This window comes from Babylonia areolata, chromosome 2, assembly GCF_041734735.1.
Source record: "Babylonia areolata isolate BAREFJ2019XMU chromosome 2, ASM4173473v1, whole genome shotgun sequence".
Taxonomy (NCBI): domain Eukaryota; kingdom Metazoa; phylum Mollusca; class Gastropoda; order Neogastropoda; family Buccinidae; genus Babylonia; species Babylonia areolata.
In genome coordinates, this window is record NC_134877.1 from 51,599,217 (window position 1) to 51,620,976 (window position 21,760).

Sequence of the window (21,760 nt, forward strand, 5' to 3'; positions counted from 1 at the left end):
ACCTTATTGAGAAGAGGGGAGGGACAGAGACCTTATAATGTTTGACAACCTTATTGAGAAGGGGGAGGGACAGAGACCTTATAATGTTTGACAACCTTATTGAGAACAGCGGAGGGACAGAGACCTTATAATGTTTGACAACCTTATTGAGAACAGTGGAGGGACAGAGACCTTATAATGTTTGACAACCTTATTGAGAAGGGGGAGGGACAGAGACCTTATAATGTCTGACAACCTTATTGAGAACAGCGGAGGGACAGAGACCTTATAATGTCTGACAACCTTATTGAGAAGGGGGAGGGACAGAGACCTTATAATGTTTGACAACCTTATTGAGAACAGCGGAGGGACAGAGACCTTATAATGTTTGACAACCTTATTGAGAAGGGGGAGGGACAGAGACCTTATAATGTCTGACAACCTTATTGAGAACAGGGGAGGGACAGAGACCTTATAATGTCTGACAACCTTATTGAGAAGGGGGAGGGACAGAGACCTTATAATGTTTGACAACCTTATTGAGAACAGCGGAGGGACAGAGACCTTATAATGTTTGACAACCTTATTGAGATGGGGGAGGGACAGAGACCTTATAATGTTTGACAACCTTATTGAGAACAGGGGAGGGACAGAGACCTTATAATGTCTGACAACCTTATTGAGAACAGGGGAGGGACATCATTATGTTGAACAATGTTTTGAGAGAGGGAGGGACAGAGACCTTGTAATGTTCAACAACTGTACTGAGAACAGCTGGTGGGGCAGGCACCTCATAATGTTCGACAACCACATCCGAAAAAAAAAAAAAATGAAGGAAATAGTCATACTTTAAAACCAGGGAAAAGATTGGTGTTAATTGTTATAGACTGTCACCAAACAGTGTTAATGTCTGCAATCCTCTACTACTATCTGATGATTCTGAAAGGAATTGATCAAATGATAAAGTGTGTGCCTACTTCCACAGAGCTGGATTAACATGACTGAATGATCAACACAACATAAATCTATGTAAACCAGAATGCTCAGATCATGTGGTTTCAGTATGATAAGCAACAGTTATCTGTTTTCTCTGCTTGCATCACAGTGCGCCAAGTGGGGAGAGGGAGGGGAGGGGGGAGGGAGGTGGAAGGGGGCGGGGGGAGAGGAAGGGAGGGTGGAAGGAGGTGGACCTCACAGGGGCATTAAATGGGCTGGCCACACCTTGCTGAACAGTTTGCTTGAAAGAAAGTCAAAAGGTTAAAGGACCAGTATAGTCCTTCATGACCATCAGGGCAGTGGTTTCGTATCCACTGTGTCTAAGGCCTGGCACAGACAGTGGGGGCTGTATCCTCTCCTTCTGCCGTTTCAACCTTCACTATCTGTAGTCAGGTTTCCATTCACACCTGGGTTGAGTGAGGAAAATCGGTGTAAAGTGCCTTTCCCAAGAACACAACACCATGCTAAAACGGAGCCACAAATTTTGATCGCTTGTGAACACTGGATCAGGTTAAACACCAAACCGATTCAGCCACAGCTCATTGAATTTGCTTGAACAAACAACATCAAATCAACAGTGAAGTGGTGGGTGTACTGCTGACATGAGCAACACTAACTGTGACACACTTTACACATTATAATGACCCATTGTTGTTGTTGGTTAACGTTCCAGTTTCAAGATGAGTCAAGTATGTAGACTGATATATGTGCTACACAACATCTGCTTGGGTAAGATAAAAAATTTTTAAAAAAGGTGAGGGAGAGGGGTTGCAGATGCCTGACCTACACATAAACTGCGCGTGCTGGTGAGGGCCTTAATAAGCTAACACAGGCATGTATAAAACATTAACCTGAAGAGAAATAAGATAAACAAAACAAAGAAGTAAGCAAACACGTCAGAATATACTGATGACTGAAACAATAAAAGTAAAACACACACACACATGCACACACACACACACACACACACACACACACACAGTCTGATGTAATACTCCAGATTTACACAATATCAGATCATCCTCTAAGTCCACGCCAAGCAATAAATATCTTTTCATATTTGGCATTAACTTACTGTCTGCATCCCCCCCCCAAAAAATCCCCATCACTCCCCCCCCCCTCAGCCCTCCCCCCTGCCCCCTGCTCCACCTCTCTTCCCTCCCTATCCTCACCCCCACACCCCTCTATGAACTCTTTTAAAAAAAAAATAATAAAAATTTTAAAAAAGGGAAAGAAAACAAGTAATGTTCATGCATAAACCAGCCATAAATACAGAAAAACATCAAATCTTCAGATCCAAGCCACAGGAAGCCAAAAACAATCACAGCAAAAGAAAGCCCCACAGTCAGATCAATTCATCAAATGCCCCTTCAAGAAAAAAAATTAACAAACAACATGTCATATACTGAACAACTAAGTAGAGTAGGTACACATCCGTCTGCCATAAAAATGCCAGAAACAGATTTGCTTTCATCAATGTGAAAAAAACAAAACAAATAGCAAACAGAAAACGTCTATGAATAACAGTTGGGAAGCTGAAATGAGAAAAAAAGAAGAACGACAAAATAATACTTGCGTCTTCCAAAAGACTCTCATTTGCCCAAGTCAGCTTGTGTATGTTATGTTCCATGAACCTGAAGATGTTACTCTGTCATATCTAAAGAAAAAGTCCATCACTTCTCTTTTGCAATATCTCCACTGGCTCCCTGTCTCACATAAAATAAAGTACAAGATCAGCATTCTATGTTATAAATGTATTCACATATCTGCCCCTTCCTATCTCTGTGGCTGCCTTCACCTCTAAACTCCTTCTCGCTCTCTACGATCAGCTTCAGATCCACTCTGTTTACACATACCCAGATTCAAACACTCCACTGTTGGCCGCCATTCTTTCTCTGGACTTTGCAATTGGAATGAACTTCCTCTTTCACTTTGTCAGGTCTCCGCACTCAGCTCTTTCAAGCCTGGCCTTAAAACCCACCTCTTCCCAAAACAGCCTCCCTTCCCTGCCTCTTCCTTGTGTTCTGTTTCTCCAATTTGAGTTACGCATGCGTATGAACAACTGGTGTGAAATGTCTCTGCACAAGATTCAGCACTATATAAATATCATTATTATTATCATTATTATAAAAAAATAAGTAACATCATCATCTGCCAGTGACAAAAAATCTGTTTAGAATGGATTATCACTGTAACCATGACTGACTTGTTGCTGGCCTCTGTCACTGGCCTTTATTCCATTCAGTCTTTATAAACAATAACTGACAGGGAATCATTTAGCACACACCTTTTCTCCTTTATACGAGATAATGCAAAGGAACAAAAGCTATTAACAAGTGACACCAGAAGTGGAAACAATGTTTTATTCGCATCTTTTTTCCTTCCCTTCCTCTATTTCAAAATTTCTCCAAAGACCTGCAGAACTACTGGGAAAAAAAAACCAGAAGAGCAAGCTGTCTGATCACTTTTCTAATTTTCCTCTCTCTCTCAACTCAATCCTGAGCTAAGAAATAAGGAATGAAACAGGAAGGGGAGTAGTGTTTATGTGTGATGATTGATAACTTCCTGTACAGAATACAATGGGTTGGTATTATGACGAAGGTAACAGTGATGATGATGTTGAATAACAACAATCACAACAATAGCTGGGAATGTCAAAAACAGTAAACATTGACTTTAATTATAAACTGTGATTACTCTTTGTCTAAACAAAGTCAGTAATTATTATCTTTTTTTTCTTTTCTTTTTTTTAATGCAGCAGGACTAAATTAGGCAAAAAATAAATCAGGGTTAATCTAAAAAATATTCAATGCTACTACTACAGATACGATATGGCAAATATCAACAAATTCTTCCTTCCCAACACTATACATTTCGTACAAAACATACACAACTTCAGAATGAGATATCAGTCCACTGCTTCAAACAGAGTGTGGACACACATGGACGGCACAAAACAGAATTCAAAGCTTAATTAATATCTGACTCCCAAACCATTAACAGATAGCAAAGAGATAAATGAGAGAGTGGATTTCTGGGTTTCAAATATCAGGTTTACATTATGCTGGGGAAGTGTATCACAACTATGAAAATAACTGTGTGAGATCATTCTTCAAGATTCAAATATTTTATTCTAAACAAACTTGAAGAAGATACTGTGTCAGTGAAAATCTTTCTAAGAGCATGGTTCTACTGTGTCATTCAGAAACTATATTTTCGTTTTAGTTGTCCGTGTCTGACTTCAAACACTCTACCTACTGATTCCGTGCATGTATGCATGCATGCCTAAATGCATCATGAGAGTATCTGAGCACAAACAACTGCAAATCATATATTTACACTACAGTGCAAAGTTATGTTCCTCAAGTGTCTTAAGTAGGAAACAACTGCAAATCATATATTTACACTACAGTGCAAAGTTATGTTCCTCAAGTGTCTTAAGTAGGAAACAACTGCAAATCATATATTTACACTACAGTGCAAAGTTATGTTCCTCAAGTGTCTTAAGTAGGAAACAACTGCAAATCATATATTTACACTACAGTGCAAAGTTATGTTCCTCAAGTGTCTTAAGTAGGAAACAATAAGAGAAATTAGAACAGATTTTCAGGCAGTCAAAAACGAAAACTTTTAAGCAAGCATTACACAAGATAAATCACCAATCATCCTTTGCATGTCATGAACTCAAACAAATTTTGCATATTGTTTTCTGAAAAACACTATATCAGATACATTAATTCTAACTACACTTGCACTTCTTACTTATCTCCAAACTCCTCAAACATGACCAACCACTTACAGAAAACATATTAAAACAAACAAGGAAAAAACAAACCACTGGAAAGCATTTAATTTCTACATATGTCTGACTGCTGTGATAGTCAGGCAGATGAAACAGTAGCTCAGCAAAAAGCAAAATTGCTGTGATTGCGACTACAGCTGTAACCACGGTAATGAAACAGATCATCATGCACAAAAGTTCCAGATATAATCTCCAAATTTTCAAGTATCATCTCTAATGTGGGTATATATACATGCAATTTTAATAATGTTACTTAACATCTTCCCATGTCAAAATACAAAACCATAATAATATACAGACTGATTAAAGAAAGGAGAGGGAGTGGAGAAAGGTAGACATGGGGTTGGTGGAGGCTGTTTGGTGTGGGGTGTGGTGGTAGTAGTGTGTGGAGTGTGGGGTTAGGAGCATCTACCCAGGAGTGGAGAAGGGTTGACATGGCGTTGGTGGGGATTGGCCGGGTGTGGGGTGTGTGGGGTTGGAGCATCTACCTTGGAGTGGAGAAGGGTTGACATGGCGTTGGTGGGGACTGGCTGGGTGTGGCGTGTGTGGGGTCGGAGCATCTACCTTGGAGTGGAGAAGGGTTGACATGGCGTTGGTGGGGACTGGCCGGGTGTGGCGTGTGTGGGGTAGGAGCATCTACCCAGGAGTGGAGAAGTGTTGACATGGTGTTGGTGGGGATTGGCTGGGTGTTGGGTGTGTGGGGTCGGAGCATCTACCTTGGAGTGGAGAAGGGTAGACATGGCGTTGGTGGGGATTGGCTGGGTGTGGCGTGTGTGGGGTAGGAGCATCTACCTTGGAGTGGAGAAGGGTAGACATGTAGTCAGTGGGGACTGGTGGGGATTGAGGGGAGGGATAAGGGCACCTACCAGTCAGCAGACAATAACAAAAACGTTCACATGCACAGGAGAAAAACAAAGACGGAAAGAAAGAGATCCAGATCTTTTGGTGGACAGACACACCCTCACATACACCGTTCAGTGAGATAAATCCTCAACAACTGTACACTAATCAACCATTTCCATAGCATTAAGAAAACACTGTAGTCATCATGATCACACATAATCAGATGCAAAGTTTAACCCTTTGCTGACCCTTGATGAAATTATACTGGCATGAGTTTGTGTGAAGAAGTCCAATGAAGAATTGTGACTGACAACCTGACCTGCAAGCTATGCCTTATCTCAGTGAGGTGACAGCCCTTCAATGACAAGCATACTTGTCAGCAGCAAGTCACAGGGTTATACAAGGGAGGCTATGCTTCTATCTCTCATCTCATCTCATCTATCCCTTGACCCGTGGGTGGGTCGTTGGGGCACCATGGATGACTGCCTGGTCAGCTCGCGCCACCTGCCTCGGTCCTCAGCGGCCCTTTGAGTTGTGGCAAATGGCAGGCCCGTCCACTCTTTGACGTTGTCCTCCCACCGCTTTCTCTGTCTGCATCTCTTCCTCCTTCCTTGTACGGTACCCATGCTTCTATCATTCCTATGTATATATGTATGATAGCCACTAAATCAACATCATAAATAAATGTACCACTTTCAAGAAAATGGAGAGATGAAGTACATGTGGTAGGGGCTAGGGGGATGAACAGGAGGGGATCTTTGCTTGACATGCACCATTCAGCTCAACGTTTAGCTCATACATATTTCAAATATAATATTGCGAAATATGTTTAAAGAGTCACATACAAAAACAAAATTAATAAACATAAGTTTTCAGTTTTTTTGTTTTTAAATAATGCACAACATTCAGAACACCATGCAAAATATGTTTAAACAAACATATATATATATATATATATATATATATATATATAAGATAAACACAAACTTATTAAAAAAAAAAAAAAAAAAAAGCATTAGATTCAATATTCATTGGGTTGCTGGCAACCTCCACACCACAACCAGAGAAAGAAACATGGGTCAAAAGGAATGCTTAAAAAAAAAAAACCAAAGCAGAAAGAACAAGCATGTTGGGTGGGGGACAAGAGGAAAACAGGGAAATGAGTGTCAGTATTACGAAGGTCACGGTGCCTTTTTGTTTTGTTAAATTACATGTAATGATAACAGTAACAACAATAATAACCAATAACAATAATAATAATAATGTGAATTTATATAGCGCCTAAGCACTTAACAAAAATGGGTAAACAAACACATACAAGCAGACAGACACACACATCCCCGTCCACCAACCCCTTCCCCCTGCCCTCCCCCCCCCCACCCCCCTCACACACAGGGAGGAGGAAAAGGTGAAAAGGGCACAAGGCAAGAGCGACAAAATAACAGACAGGGACTTCTGCATAAACATAGGTGCACGTGCATACTTCCATACAACAACAGTGAACATTATGTGCACGTGTCCACATGTAGCTGAGTGTGTGTGTACATGCATGTGTGTCAAATTACGTACAGCAGAAAAGGAACGAAAAAATGAAGACAAGGAGGAGGGCAAAAGTTTGAAGCACACCACCAAAAAAAATTCACATTAAAGCAGATTACTGAACCTTCGGCATATCTGATCAAGCACAAGAAAAGTGAACGAGTGAGAGAGAAAAAAAATAACCAAAAAAACCCCAAAGCCAATGCATGTGTATGCAGAGATTTCCACACCTGTACACATATGCACCCTTTAAAATGGCACAAGTAAAAAAGAACAACACCAATTCTTGCAGATCTTTGAATCAAGTGGGTTTTGTAAAGCACAAACAGTTAAGCAATAGTTTACCAAAAACCAGATATTCACGTTTCCTTCAACAAAGAAATTGATATAATGCTCCTCAATGTACAAGCCTTCCTCTGTCATCCTGGAAACCATTTTCACAGTCAGTAAGGCACACTGGTGGGTGGGAGGACATTCACTGTCAAAGCATCTGAATAGAAAACAACCTTATCTTTTTCTTCTTTTCTTTTTTTTGTCACTCAGCGCTTTTTTCTTCTTTCTTTTTTTGTATCAGACTAACTCAACTAATAGCTATCTTCTCTTTATTGCATTCCTCATTGTCTCCCCCCCCCCCCCACTCCCCTTAAATGGATGAGGGTACTAGGTGATGGTGATGACAGGAGGCCAGAGGAAACAAAACCAAATCAACCTCCTAAAAAAAATCAAAATCAACATAAGGGCTCATTCAATATGCTTGAACTAACATGTCAGGATCTTTGGATGTTAAACATCAATTATAACATTATGCAAGAAATAATCTTAGGATACCACAACACCCCCCCCACCCCACCCCACCCCACCCCCGCCCGGACCCCCCTCCCCCACCCCACCACCACCACTGGGAGGACAAGAATCTGCTAACATCAGCATTCCTGACAGATAAATCTGGATGGGAGATTTTTCTTTGGGTGCTGCCCAATTAAAGTCAAAATATTTGTGATTGTTTTGTTACTTCGAACACTCACATGGAATCTATGCCGGTTAACATTTATGCCAGTAAACAATTCTGATAGTGTACATGAATTACACAGAAGAAAAAAAGAAGAAAAGAAAGCTGAACAAAGGTCTATGTTAGAGTGAACGTATGGGCATACATGCAAAGGTGTGTGCGTGAGTGCACATGCATATTTAACATGTGTGCTGATGTGCCCTGTGTGTGTGTGTGTGTGTGTGCACTGGGGAGTGAGCACATGTATGTAAGCATGTGATATATTATATATATATATATATATGCACCAGGTATATGTCAGTTGCATCAGCGTTTCATGTACATGCGTACTCTGGCAAACCATGTGTTTAAACATTTGTATGTGAACAGGCAGAGAAAAAAAACCCAACTATACTCATTTACACCCCAGCTGAGAGTAAGGCACATGAAGTGTACAAAGAATATACTTAATGAATTTATGAAAATACAAGAACACACTTAGTGTAGACGTTGAAATTACAAACACACCAAATGAAAATATGAATCATAAAGAAAAGTGCAGTTCACAAGTCCACAGAATGTGCACCTTAAAGTTCAATTTCTTTTTCTTCTTTTTCAACTGCTCCTCTTAATTCCACAACTGACAGAAACAAAGATATGAATATATATAGTTGAATGAGCACAATATTGTGCATGTTACATCATTGGCAACAACCTGAAAAAGGGCTTGTATGTATATAAAAAAAAAAAAAGTCTGAAAGTGGAGAAAAAAATACAGAAGAAGAAACTTACTATCTCCTGAAAACAAACCATGTCCGTAGTACAGGCAAACACACTAACACATGCACACACAGAGAAAACACACACACACACACCTACACACACACACAATCTACACACACACACACACACCACACAAACTCATGAAAATAGGCCCCAAACACACTAAGAATCTAACCCCAGTAAGACACAGGGCAATTTGGATGCCTACCCCCCCAGGCCCTCTCCAGCCTCCTTTGCCTGTTCTCAAAACCTCACACACCCAATCAGATCTTTTCATAGGTTGACTCTCCCTTGCACCCACGCAGTGTAAACGTCACACCATCCTGAAAAAAAAAACAACAGAAAAAAACCTTTTGTTAAAAATAAAATAATACAATGCAAAACAAAACAAAAACAAAGAAAAGAAAAAAAACAAAGACCTGCCAGAGTAAAATTCATTTTCACACACACACACACACACACACAAAAAAAGACATCTAGTTAACTTGACAGGTCATTAGGACCTGGGAGGGACACTTCACACAGGCAGGAAGAATCTTAAAAAATTAGATGTGTAGAAAGAACTGATTTTTTCCTATTTTGAACTCAAATTTGGAGCTGACCAACTAAGTATTTTCTGAGACAATCCTAACATTTTCATTTTCTGTTACAGGTGTCACTCGTAAAATGCTGGAGAGAGAGAGAGAGAGAGTACAACAAAGGGATGTAACCCATCTTCATTCTGGAGCACATTCATGGTGCACAAAGGTTGTTTCCCATTATTTGTTTCCTCGGTAAATTACCCTAAGTTTACAGTTGGGCCAACAGCAAAGTGAGAGCTGTATCATTATTAATTTCTCCATTACGATGGGTAATCATTTACAGCTTAGTCTTGTGAAGGACATACATTAAAAAAAAACCTGTGGGACTCTCATTCCTCCACTCTGTGTTGGAAGCAGTAACTTACCCGTATTAGCAAGGGTATTTCTTTCCAGAACTCATAGTTGGGAATCACCTCCAGGCCTTCTGCTCGTCGCACAAACTTCATGAAGAGGAATCCACCCACCCAGTACACAATGAAGAGTACAAAGAATCTGAAAATGACAGAAACATCTTTATCCTATACATGTCACAAGAACAGGTTTGCATTCAGCTGCACCATGTTGTGCTGGGTGTACTGTATCCAAACATGCTGCAACAACAAAATTTTCAAACTCTGCTAAACAAACTGCATTTTACTCACCTGGATTGTGTTTAGCGTAACAATAATGCATTAACAATACCTGATTTTTTTTTTAATGGCACCAACTATTATAATACACTATAAACATATAAAAAAAGGGAGAGAAAAAGAAAAAGTATGTCATGCAGACTATGCTGCAGTTGTTCCCACTGGCCCTGTATCTGCAAATAGATAATTTGGATAAACATTTGAAATTTATCATGACCAAGTTTAGGTTTGACAACTCAGATATTGCTCATCGTTGATTTTGCTACTGAAACAGATTAAGTTTGTCCAAGATGTAAAACTAGAAAGGAAGAAGAGGTGTATTTTGTTTCATGATGTCCGGCACTGACTAATTTGAGAGCACAATTATTATTCCTCTTAAGTTTTACAGATACACTAGTAAGCAGCTGTTAAGATTACTACTGTTTCTAAGAATGAAAGCATAGTGAAGAATCTTTCAATTTATTCATGTCTAGCAATCTGTTATGACTTCATAATCTATTTAGCTCATTATATTTATTATTCAAATGCTGATAATGTATTGTTTTATTCTATGCACCCCATTCATGAAAAGCCAAAGATTTCTATGAATAAACCATTCATTCATTCTTACCCCTGGTCATCAACATCATCTCAGAATTTTTACAGCCAGCCAGCTCAAAGAGCAATCAAATGCTACATCTGCCTTGTAGAGGACATGCAGGGAAGCTAAGTGAACAAGTCATTCTTTCTGTTTCCTTCTATCCTTCCTTGTTGGAAGCTCCCCCCTTGATCATCCTCTAAAACCGAGACATCCAACCATGCTGACTGGGGAATGGTGGAGGTAATGCCCTTAAAGTGAGTTCAGGCATCTTCTGAGTCTGGATCTTCTATTGCAATTGCTTCTTGATGAAAGGAAACAGAAACCAGTCACAGGGGGTCTGGCAAATTAGGTGGATGAGTGACCAACTTCGCATTGTTTGCATCCAGCAAGTCCAGAGATGCTCTCTTCCGTGTGAGCGCTGGTGCTGTCATGATAGAGCAATAGGCTGCGGGTACCGGTGGCACATGTGCCATTCCTCCTCGAGGACCTTTGGTAGGCAATGGTCAACATACCAGTTGGAGTTTACAGTCTTCCTTTCCTTGAAAGGTATCATGGTTACAATGATAAACTTCGAGAAGACACTTGCCACTATTTGTTTGCCAGCACTCTTGATCTCCTGACCTCTACAGGTAGGTACACACCTGGGAAGACCCATAAAGCTGACTGTCGCTTTGTTTCCGGATCATACTGAAAGGCCCAGGTTTCATCAACAGTCAGGAAATCCCAAATGTGATCTGAACGTCCTCCAATAATCTCCAGAGCATATGGGTAAACTATTCCATTCTAACTCTCTTGAGCTTTTCAGTTTAATTGCAAGGGACCCAACAGTTACAAGATGATTGTGCAGAACAGTACTCAGGCTTTTTGATGAAATGCCCAGTTTTTCCTGCATCTCCTGGTATGTTATTATGGCACTGTCCATGATCAATGACCTTGCCATGGTTCCTTTGTCCTCAGTAACCAATTGTTACTGGACGGCCAGTGTGGTTGTCATCTTCAAGTGTCAGTCTTCCAGGCTAAATAAATTTCTTTGTACCACCCAAAACTGTTGCCCTAGAAGGAGACTGTTTCCCAAAACACACAAACTCCAAAGGCATTCTTCCAGAGACACATTTTTTTGAAAGTCAAACATTGTCAATGCACAAAAACCATGTCTGCTCAGTTCAGTGTTGCCTTGAGAAGCAGCTACAAAGACAAAAGTGGCTGTTATCGGGAAGTAATAATTCATTTTGTCACTTAGCAAGTTACGTCACATCTCAGAACTCATTGAAAAGCCCTTGCACTGTATATGCATGTGTAGTCTCTTGTTAAACTGGTCATATCAAAAGGAAATTGTTCAAATGTGTAATGGGTGTGTTCCTGTACTGAAATATCTTCTGTCTCCTTCAATCCTCTATCATTCTTTCTTTTCCTTCTGTTTTCGCCACCTTCCCTCCTCCATCTCTCTCTGTCTTTCTCTATCTTTCATGTGTGCTTGTTTATGTGTGTCTGAGAAAGAGACAGAGAGATAAACTGGGAGTGAAAACAAAATGGCTGCTACTTAGACAAGACACTGTATCAGTAAGGTCATACTCTCTTTGGTTTTTCAAGGACACATGGTCAAATCAAGGAAACATTCTATTCTTTATCTCTCGATCCAAATTTACACTGCTTTGTGAAGCATCATGATCACAAATAGTAAGCTGAATCATGGTTAGTTCATTGTCATTTTCTTTCTATCTCTCTCTTATGTTTTCAAAGTGGAGGGTGAGCGCATACAAAATATTTTACCCTATGTGGAGTTTTTTTTACCAAATGGGGGGTGGGCATTTATCAGATACTGGGTGTTGACAAGGTATTTACAGTACTACCACCTTCTCTGACCAGCATGGCTGCACACACACATACACAAATACAGATGCTTACACATGAACATATCCACACACACACACAATCATACAGATGCTTACACATGAACATATCCACACACACACACAATCATACAGATGCTTACACATGAACATATCCACACACACAAATCCACACAAACACGCCCTCTGATACGAAGCCATCAGAACCTATCAAAAACAAAAACAAAACCAAAAAAAAACCCATACATGATGACGAGGATGGAGCCTGTGCTCAGACCAGAGGATTCCTCCACACTCTTTGGGCAGGTGGCGGACTGCTTCAAAACAAAATTCTGAAAACAACAAAAGCAAGCAGCTGTATAACATGTGATAACCCATCATGATCCCACAGCACACGATAAACATTCATTTCACAAAACTAAGTTAAGTACTAATTCAAATTGAGCATTTTACACCCAATTTCAAATCTTGTTAAAAAGAAATTTTGACACAAAATATCATACATGCTCTGTTTAAACTTTCCTCCGGTGGTCTGAATCGTGAGAGATACTTACGTAGGTTAAAACAGGGCTTTCATCACCAGCTGTCAGGGATGGAACTTCTGAAGAACAATTCAGCGCAACTATACTTTTTCTGAAACACAGAGTTAATGAGAAAGCTTCAGAATCTTCATTAAAGGCAATGTTCAATAGCATGTTTATTTTGAGGGCAACTGATTTTGTCCAAGTTGTAAACATTGCATTGATGTCTCTTCAATATATCTTCATGAAAGAAAACAGAGTTCACATCAAAATAAAATTCAAAACAATTTTTTTTTTTAAAGGGAGATACAGAAGTTGCTATCAGTGTTTCAAAGTTGTCAATGAAAAGAGAAAATAAAACAATAAGCAAACAATATGAAAATCGACAGCTGACCTATTCTTGAGTGCAAATTAGGGTCCTGCTGTCCAAACCACTTGAACTGAATGGGTACTCCTTGTGAAACCATTGCTTCAGGTTCAGTGACTATGGACTGTCCAATCCCCTTCAACTGTATGGTACTGGCAGAATCACTGCCTCAGGCTGAATCACTGTGAAGCTTGATACTGTGGACTTCGGAGGGCAAAAGCAGTCCTTTGGCACAGGTCATCGATCAGCTAAGGTGACATGATGAGATGTTAAGATCCCAGTGAGCTGGTTTTACTCTGAACAAGGTTCGCTGAATGGGAACAAGAAATCAATTCTAATTAACTGAGGAGTTCAATTACTACAAGGGGTCAGATTACTGATAATGGAGTATGTAAGATTTTTGTTGTTTTTGCTGCTTCTGCTGCCATTTAGCTGTACTTTTTTAAGTTGAATATAAAGTCAGAGGATACTGTGTACAATTAAATCAAAGCCTGTTCACAAGTGCTGGTTACAACATACTTTGATTATCAACATACAACAACAAAACAAAAAAACCAGAAATATCACCAGCACAATCAATGTTAATTGTATTATGCTTCAACTACTATTGCTATGCTTGACAGTGACTGACATCCTAAGCACAATATGTCACATAGTCATCTGTTTACTGAAGCATTGCAGATAACACAGTATTTTCAAACCAGCTGAACATTGTGTTGTGTTGTGTTGTGTTGTGCTGTGTTGTGTTGTGTTGTTTTGCAATGTATTACATTAACCACTTGAGTGCCTTACAAGACGTCAGCTGACGTCCTACAAAAAGTGTTGCAATAGTGCCTATAAGACGTCCACTGACGTCCTGTGTAGGTTCCGGTTTTTCCTTCATAAAAGTTCATTGGAGTTTGGTTCAATTTACAAAAACAGACTGTGAACATTTAGTTTGATGTGTCTGGATTATAAAAAAATCCTATCTAAATAAAACATGTAGAAGACCCCTTTCTACTCGATTATGATTTGCTAACTGGACCACGAGGAACGCACATGGAAAGGGGGTTGCATCATATTCAAAAAAAGGCATTGAAAACTGTGTCAATTAAAGGAGTTGGTCACAGTCAGTGGATTCAGACAATCCTGAAAGCTGTGCTTGTGATCATGGACAGCAATAATGATGAAGAAGGATCAACGGGGTTTTTGTTTGTTTGTTTTTTTGTTTTGTTTTTTTGCTGCCCCATCATCTGCACCGTTTCAGTGGCATTACTCCCACGCCGCTCATTTAGATTTCCCCATACACGGCCACACCCGGGTTCATCCGTCACAGTTCCAGCGTCGGCAGTCCGCATGGAACCATCGATGTTAGGTCGCCAGGAGGCCCCACACCAGAGGAGACCCTGCACTGCTGCTGAGTCACTTCGGTGGTGTTCAGTGGTGCCTGTTCTGATTTAACATACTTAGGACACCACCTACTAAGACCCCTACTACCAACAATAATGGTTTAGTCGCGGAGCCAGACTGTGTGCACGTCCCTCCCAGAGTGGAGACTGTCACCACGTCCCTCAAACAACAGCCCCCCATGAATATGCCAATACTGAAGACATTGACAGGACTCACCTCAAGCACAGAAGTGGAGGGGTATCGAAACTGAGGTCACCACGAGAGCAGGGCAAGAAAAGCCACAGACTTCAAGACTGTTTTGTCTATATTGATGATGATGGAGGAGGAGGATGACGATGACGATGTTGCCATGGAGGTCCATTTTGGCTTGGGACTGTGTGACAAGGCTGTACTCTACGCTTCCTGTCATAATGATATCCTGGCGTTAACCAGGCCCGAGAGATACAGACACTTGCAGTGTTGGTCAGGTAATTAGAGCAACACACCCAAAGACGCATCCATGATGTGGATGACACTCGACTGTGTGGTCCCAATCTCCCCATTTAAGCCCACAGCACACTCAACTCTGGGTAGGAGCCAGCCACGGGCCGAAAAACCCACCTCCGCTGGGATTCAAACCCGTGTCCTCCCAGCCATCAGTCCGCGACACTAACCACTTCACCACGGCGGCTGGTAAGAAGGATCTCTCTTGTCTGATGATTGGTTTGAACACAAAGGTGACTGACAACCACAGTGATGAAACTGACAGCCCATTTGATGGTAATTCAGTCCGTCTATCCAATCAGACAGCGTTTTAGAGCAAGTGGCTATGACTGACAGAATACGTGCAGCGAGCGCTGGACGAAGGGGAGGAGAGGGAGAGGAGTGATGTAAGACAATAGGTCGAATTCCAGCCAGAGGTTGTGAAGTGGGTCGTGGCAGGGCATGGCTGTTGGACGTCAGTAAATTCTCATTTCAATGCATACCGCCAGAATTAGACAATGGCCAATGCTCCATGATTTTCATGAAATGCAACGTTTAACTTACACTGGACATGAAACATGAGTTTTTTTGGTTTTTAAAACTTTTTGTCACTGGATCAGATGGTTGACTTGTTTGAAGAGGAAGCAAGCCGGATGTACAGCAGACACTTCAATCGGCCCACTGTGCAACTTGGAGGGAGTGAATGTCATAAAAGAACTTCACCCTCTAACTTGGGAAACTTCCAAACTGTCAAAAAGCTTGCCTGCTCAGTTTCTGAGAATGTGATTGACTTTTTATATTGACTATACCCACCTTTATCATTGTTGGGACAGTGATTCACTTACATGTCTAAACGGGTTAAGATTTGTTTGTATAAACTTATAGCCTGTAACTCATAGCCTGTTTTTATTTCTTCTACAGGTATAATCTGACAATAGGCATGCTATTTCTAGCAGCATTTTGTTTGCTTCTTTATGGATGCCATTCTGTGGAGGTGGAAATATACTTTTTTGTCACACAAAAATTATCATCTTGACTTTAAATGGTTGAACGGTTATCTACAATTAAAACTAATTGGGTAAAAAGCCCAGATTCAGAATCTGCATTCATTTTCCCTCACAAAAATATTTACTTTCTTTCTGCATCTCCTATAGTTTTTGTGCTGGTATCTTTTTATATTTGTTACCCCCAATTCCTCAAAATTCCCTGGCAAGGGGAGAGCATTTTTTTATTTTTTTTTTTTTACAAAATTCTCTGGCACTCAACTGCTTAATTTTTGTCACAACACATGTCTGCAAGTGTATCTGCTTCACTGTGGATTTTTCTTCACAGAATGTTGCTGTGGGATCTTTTTCTGTGCGCTGAGTGTATGCTGGTCATGGGGACCTCTGCATTACTGTGATGCACTCTTCCTGGGGAAAGCAGCCTGAGTTTTTACACAAAGAAATCTGTTGCGACAAAGAGTAGTATAAAACAACACAATACAACACAATGAATTTTTCATTCTCTTACCCATCCCTCTTAAAATATCTTCAAGTCAAAATGTTTTATACCTTCCACCTGAACTCGCCGTGTAGGTAATGCTCAATGTGGGAAGACTTCCAGAAAATGTCAGTGTCTTGGTTTCCCCTGCATTATAGTACTGAGATGGTCCTCCAGACTGAGGGACCTCCTGACACACCTGTACAGGTGAATGGCGCAAAGTCAACAGAACTAAAAGAACAATGAAGTAAAATGAATACAAATGACATGAATTTGATGAAACAAATAAAAACACAGAATAAATCAAACTTTTTAAAAAAATGGCAAGCCACCTGGGTCACACAGTCACACACACATACCCACACACACCCACATGCATACACACTAATGCATGTGTGCACACACACTCACGCACACACGTGCGCAGAAGAATATGAAGAAGACAAAGAAGAGGAAAAGCTGTAAATGCACCCCCAGCAGATGCATGGGCTATGCAGCAGAAAGGGGGCTTTTGTGAGCAAAACTGATGTTTGTTCATTGTAATACTGCACTGCACTGCACTGCGCTGCACTGTACTGTATTACTATTTGTCACAACCAATTTCTCTGTGTATAATTTGGGCTGTTCTCCCCAGGGAGAGTGCATGGCTGTAGTGAGAGCACCATCCATTTTTTTTCTGCCTGCAAGTTTTAATTTTGTTTTCCCATCACAGTGGATTTTTCTTAAGAATTTTGCCAGGGACAACCCTTTTCTTGCCATGGATGCGCAAAGTGCATGCTGCACATGGGACCTTTGTTTATTGTCTCATCCTGAATGATGCGTCCAAACCACCATTAAGATACGTGGAGGGGTAGAAAATAGTTACAAGTGTGGGATTCAAACCAGTGCGCTCAGATTTTTTCACTTCCAAAGCAGATGCATTACCTCTGGGCCAATACTCCACTTGGAATTGGGGAAAAGATGAGGGGTGGGAGAGCAAATAGAGATGTTTTGATGAAGAAATAAACTTCTGTGTATTCCTCTAGGGAAAGCAGCACCTGCAAAGGAATCTGGTCAACCAACAAGCTAGAACTGGTTCTAATAAATAAAGGGCTGTGCAGTGTGCTATGAATGGTCAACCCAATTTTCTTTTCCTCTCTGCTCTGACAGACATTGGAACACACATGCGCATGAGCACTCATTTCTGCCTCTTTTACTACTGTCTGTTAATCAAATACATAAATGTGGACAGACACTTATTTGTGAGAAACTATTCCTGAGGGCATTTGTTTTGCTGGGCCATTGTAGAGCTCCCAAAACAGCCTTCAGTGCCTGCCATATGTCAAATTATTGCCCCTGGGCAGATGTTAATCATTTCATAAAGATTCCAGGCACCCACTCCTCTGGTCCTGTTTGTCACCTTTTATTATCATAATGAATTCCATAATGATTGTCAAAGGACATGTTTGTCGTCTTTTGTGATTATCATAATAAATTCCATAATAATTCTCAATGGATGTGAAATATTCCCTCTGGTCCAGTTTGTCACCTTTTATTACCATAACTGATTCTATAATGATTGTCAATGGATGAGATGATGAATATAAACTAATGGAGTGTATTAACATCATGCAAATGGCATTAGAGTAGAAAACAGGATTATTTACTGTGGCCTTTGAAAGTGTCAACTACTTCACAGTGTTGCCCTGACAGCAATCTATCAATGTTTGGCAACGTAGTGTAGTGTAGTGCAGTGCAGTGCAGTGCAGTGCAGTGTAGTGTAGTGTAGCGGAGGAAGCAGTGTAGTGTAGTGTAGTGTAGTGTAGTGTAGTGTTGTTGTGTAGTGTTGTTGTGTAGTGTAGTGTGTGCACACTCATGTGTGTGTGTGTGTGTGTGTGTGTGTGTGTGTGTGTGTGTGTGTGTGTGTGTGTGTGTGTGTGTGTGTGTGTGTGTGTGTGTGTGTGTCTCCCTGTCTGTCTGTCTGTAATATAGTCTGGCAGACATGAACTGGTAAAGTGTTATAAAAATTAACAAGAAAGAAAAGTGTACAGAAATTTTTACTTCAAGATATACATTATCATGCTTTAAATTCAACACCCCAAATGCATAGTGAAGAACAACAAGCATCCTAAAAAATCAGTACACATGGCTAAGCAACAGAAGTACAACTCACAGCCAAATCCACACCAGGAAAAGCAGCGTTGCAGTTTGGCTGCTTCAGAGGTTTGCATGGGCTGAAGTAGAATTTAAATCCCGTGGGGGCAACTGCATTAAAGATAGAACTGAAACAAAACAAAACAAAATGAAAAAGTTACAGTCAGAATGTAACTGTTTCAATTTCAATTTTCATCATATGTCACACATTCACATACACAAAAACATAAAGTAAAAACAAATAAACAAACAAACAATAAAAAACAAAAAATTCAGTGGTTTTGTTTGCCAATATCAGACTGAAAATGTTGAAACTGTTTAAGCATAAATTACTAAAATCAAGCTTTCTTTCCAATCCCACATATCATCATCTACTATTCTATATATTTTCCCCTATGCATAGGTTATTTTCTTTTTAGCATCATAATGATAATAGTTCCACATTAAATGCCACATCAATAAAGCAGAATGATAATTTATGACACATAAGGAAATAGCAACAGATGTACAATATGGTGGCAGTTTACAAGGTAACTTACAAACTCAAATAACCAAGCAGGAAAGAAAGAAAGAAGAAGCACACACACACACACACTCTCTCTCTCTCTCTCTCTCTCTCTCTCTTCAGAGGCGTGGGTTTTAATCCCACCGCTGTCACCATGTAATATCATGTAACGGGACAAATGGAGCCCATACAGAGTGATTCTGTGCAAACCACGTTCATTCCGCCAACCAGGGATCAGCTACAGTTATTTCCCTTAGCTCACTGTCTTGATACACAAAGCACTACACAAGCTACGCACACGTGCATCATACTACAACACACACACACACACACACACACAAAACACACACACACACACACACACTGAACAACAATAAAACATGAAATAACATCTTTCTTTCCGTTACACGACCAACATCAATTTTCCGATGACTGTCGTGGTTTATGCATGCTGGGTATTTTCTTGTCTCCATATCCACCGAACACTGACATGGGTTACAGGATCTTTAACGTGTGTATTTGATCTTCTGCGTGCATATACACACGAAGGGGGTTCAGGCACTAGCAGTTCTGCACATATATTAACCTGTTTTACCCACCAGGCGCCGTTACCAAGATTTGAACCTGGGACCCTCAGATTGAAAGTCCAACACTTAAATCACTCGGCTATTGTGCCTGTCAACATGACACCTGGATTCTTAACTTAGAGCACAGCTTGTCAGATAGATCACAGGGAACATCACAACCACAACAAACCTAAGGCAATCAACATATAATTATAAATATGTTTCCACATCTGGCTCTCTATAAGGCTATTTAAATCCATGAGCCATCACTAAATCTGAATGAAGTTGCCATTTAATCAAAACATCCCAATATTTCCTTTCTACTTGGTGTATTTGTTTTTCTATTGTGCATAAAAATTTGTGTTTGAGTTCAGCAATAAATGTGTGTAAAACTGATCTGACCTTAGTAATTCTGCACTTAAATATATATATATATATATATATATATATATATATTATATATATATATATGTGTGTGTGTGTGTGTGTGTGTGTGTGTGTGCGTGTGTGTGTGTGTGTGTGTGTGTGTCTTACTTGTCTAGCTAGAGTAGACAGGTCTGCTTCTATGCCCCCACACAGACAAGTGTTAAGACCATCAAAAACTGAAAGTAAATTTACTTGAGTGTGCTGTCCACATATCCCTGTTTGACTGTCAATGTCAATTTATCAGGTTTATCAACTTCACTAACACCCCAACCCTTCCCCCTCCCTCTCCCTCCTCCACACACACAATTTTATTTTTAGTGAAACTGTGCTGAACTATTTCAAATGTTCATTCATCTTTGATTCAACCCTCCTTCTACCCGGTTTCCCCCAACTCACCACTCACCCCTTCCCTCTTCTCCTACTTTTAAACGATAACATTCAAATGGTAAAATTAAAGTTTAACAACAACAAAAAATGTCTACAATCACCAGTATGTGTGATGGGACATAAAACAAAATTCCACAACACAAACAAGCTAAAAGAACACTACTTCTAAACCTCTACATCAAATGACTCGACAGACAACGAGAGTAAAATAAATATCAACCGCTGTCATTAGTGTGTTAATAAACTTCAACATCCACAAAACGGACTCGACAATCACGGGACACAATCACATGACTGGATCCAATTCACAGACGAGCAGTTCAACATTCGTCACAAATTTCGCACCTGGGCAATGAATTCAAGTCCACAACTGTGCCAGACTTCGTTTCGCATACGCATGGGCGTGTCAGAACACATTCTTCTGCAGTCCCGAAAAATACTGCATGAACAAGCACAAAGAATAACGAAGTCACTAAGCGTTTCCTCTCCATTTTGGTCGTTCAGCAGAAGGAAGATACACAGGACACTCTTTTATTCAGGAAACTACTTCCACTGACGCATTTTAGGCCATTTGATTGGTCAAAAATTTCTTTGGTTTTCTTTTAGGGAGAGGTTATTAGCTTCACTTTTACTTTCGATTGCATGCTTCCTCCTTCCTTCCTTCCTTCCTTCTTTCCTTCCACAGAGTGACCACAATCATTTGTTGATTAATCTATCAGTAATGGTGGGGTGCGGGAGGGGGGGGGGTGCGGGTGGCAGGGGGGAGGGAGGGGGGTATTGCAGGAAGAAGTACAAATGCTATTGAATAAGAGAAAAAGTTTATTTCTTAGTATCTGGAATAGACTACTCCGGCTAGCGAAGCGCTCCCAGAGGATAAGCCCCGACCGGCACATCTTTAACCCGTCATTTGCCGTACTTCGATCCATGATCCCTCCGCTAAGAATTTAAAATA

The 21,760-nt window shown here is 40.4% G+C and overlaps 1 protein-coding gene across 5 annotated transcripts in view; it reads right to left on the reverse strand.

Annotated features, from left to right (window-relative positions):
- The window catches only part of LOC143274741 (uncharacterized), a 22,050-nt gene extending 734 nt beyond the window's left edge, over positions 1–21,316 (reverse strand). For 2 of the 5 annotated variants that reach the window (XM_076578671.1, XM_076578653.1), the window contains exons 1-8: positions 21,154–21,316; positions 18,944–19,052; positions 16,863–16,990; positions 13,125–13,203; positions 12,817–12,902; positions 9,877–10,003; positions 78–9,253; positions 1–31 (exon numbers count right to left, since the gene is read on the reverse strand). The exon at positions 1–31 is cut by the window's left edge. In XM_076578671.1, coding sequence (XP_076434786.1) covers positions 9,194–9,253; positions 9,877–10,003; positions 12,817–12,902; positions 13,125–13,203; positions 16,863–16,990; positions 18,944–19,052; positions 21,154–21,299 — 735 coding nt within the window. In that variant the 5' untranslated portion in view covers positions 21,300–21,316 and the 3' untranslated portion in view covers positions 1–31; positions 78–9,193. Of the gene's footprint in view, positions 9,254–9,876; positions 10,004–12,816; positions 12,903–13,124; positions 13,204–16,862; positions 16,991–18,943; positions 19,053–21,153 lie in introns of all 5 variants that reach the window. The other 3 variants (XM_076578662.1, XM_076578687.1, XM_076578679.1) reach the window with 2 other exon arrangements.
- Between the last annotated feature and the right edge of the window lie 444 nt (positions 21,317–21,760).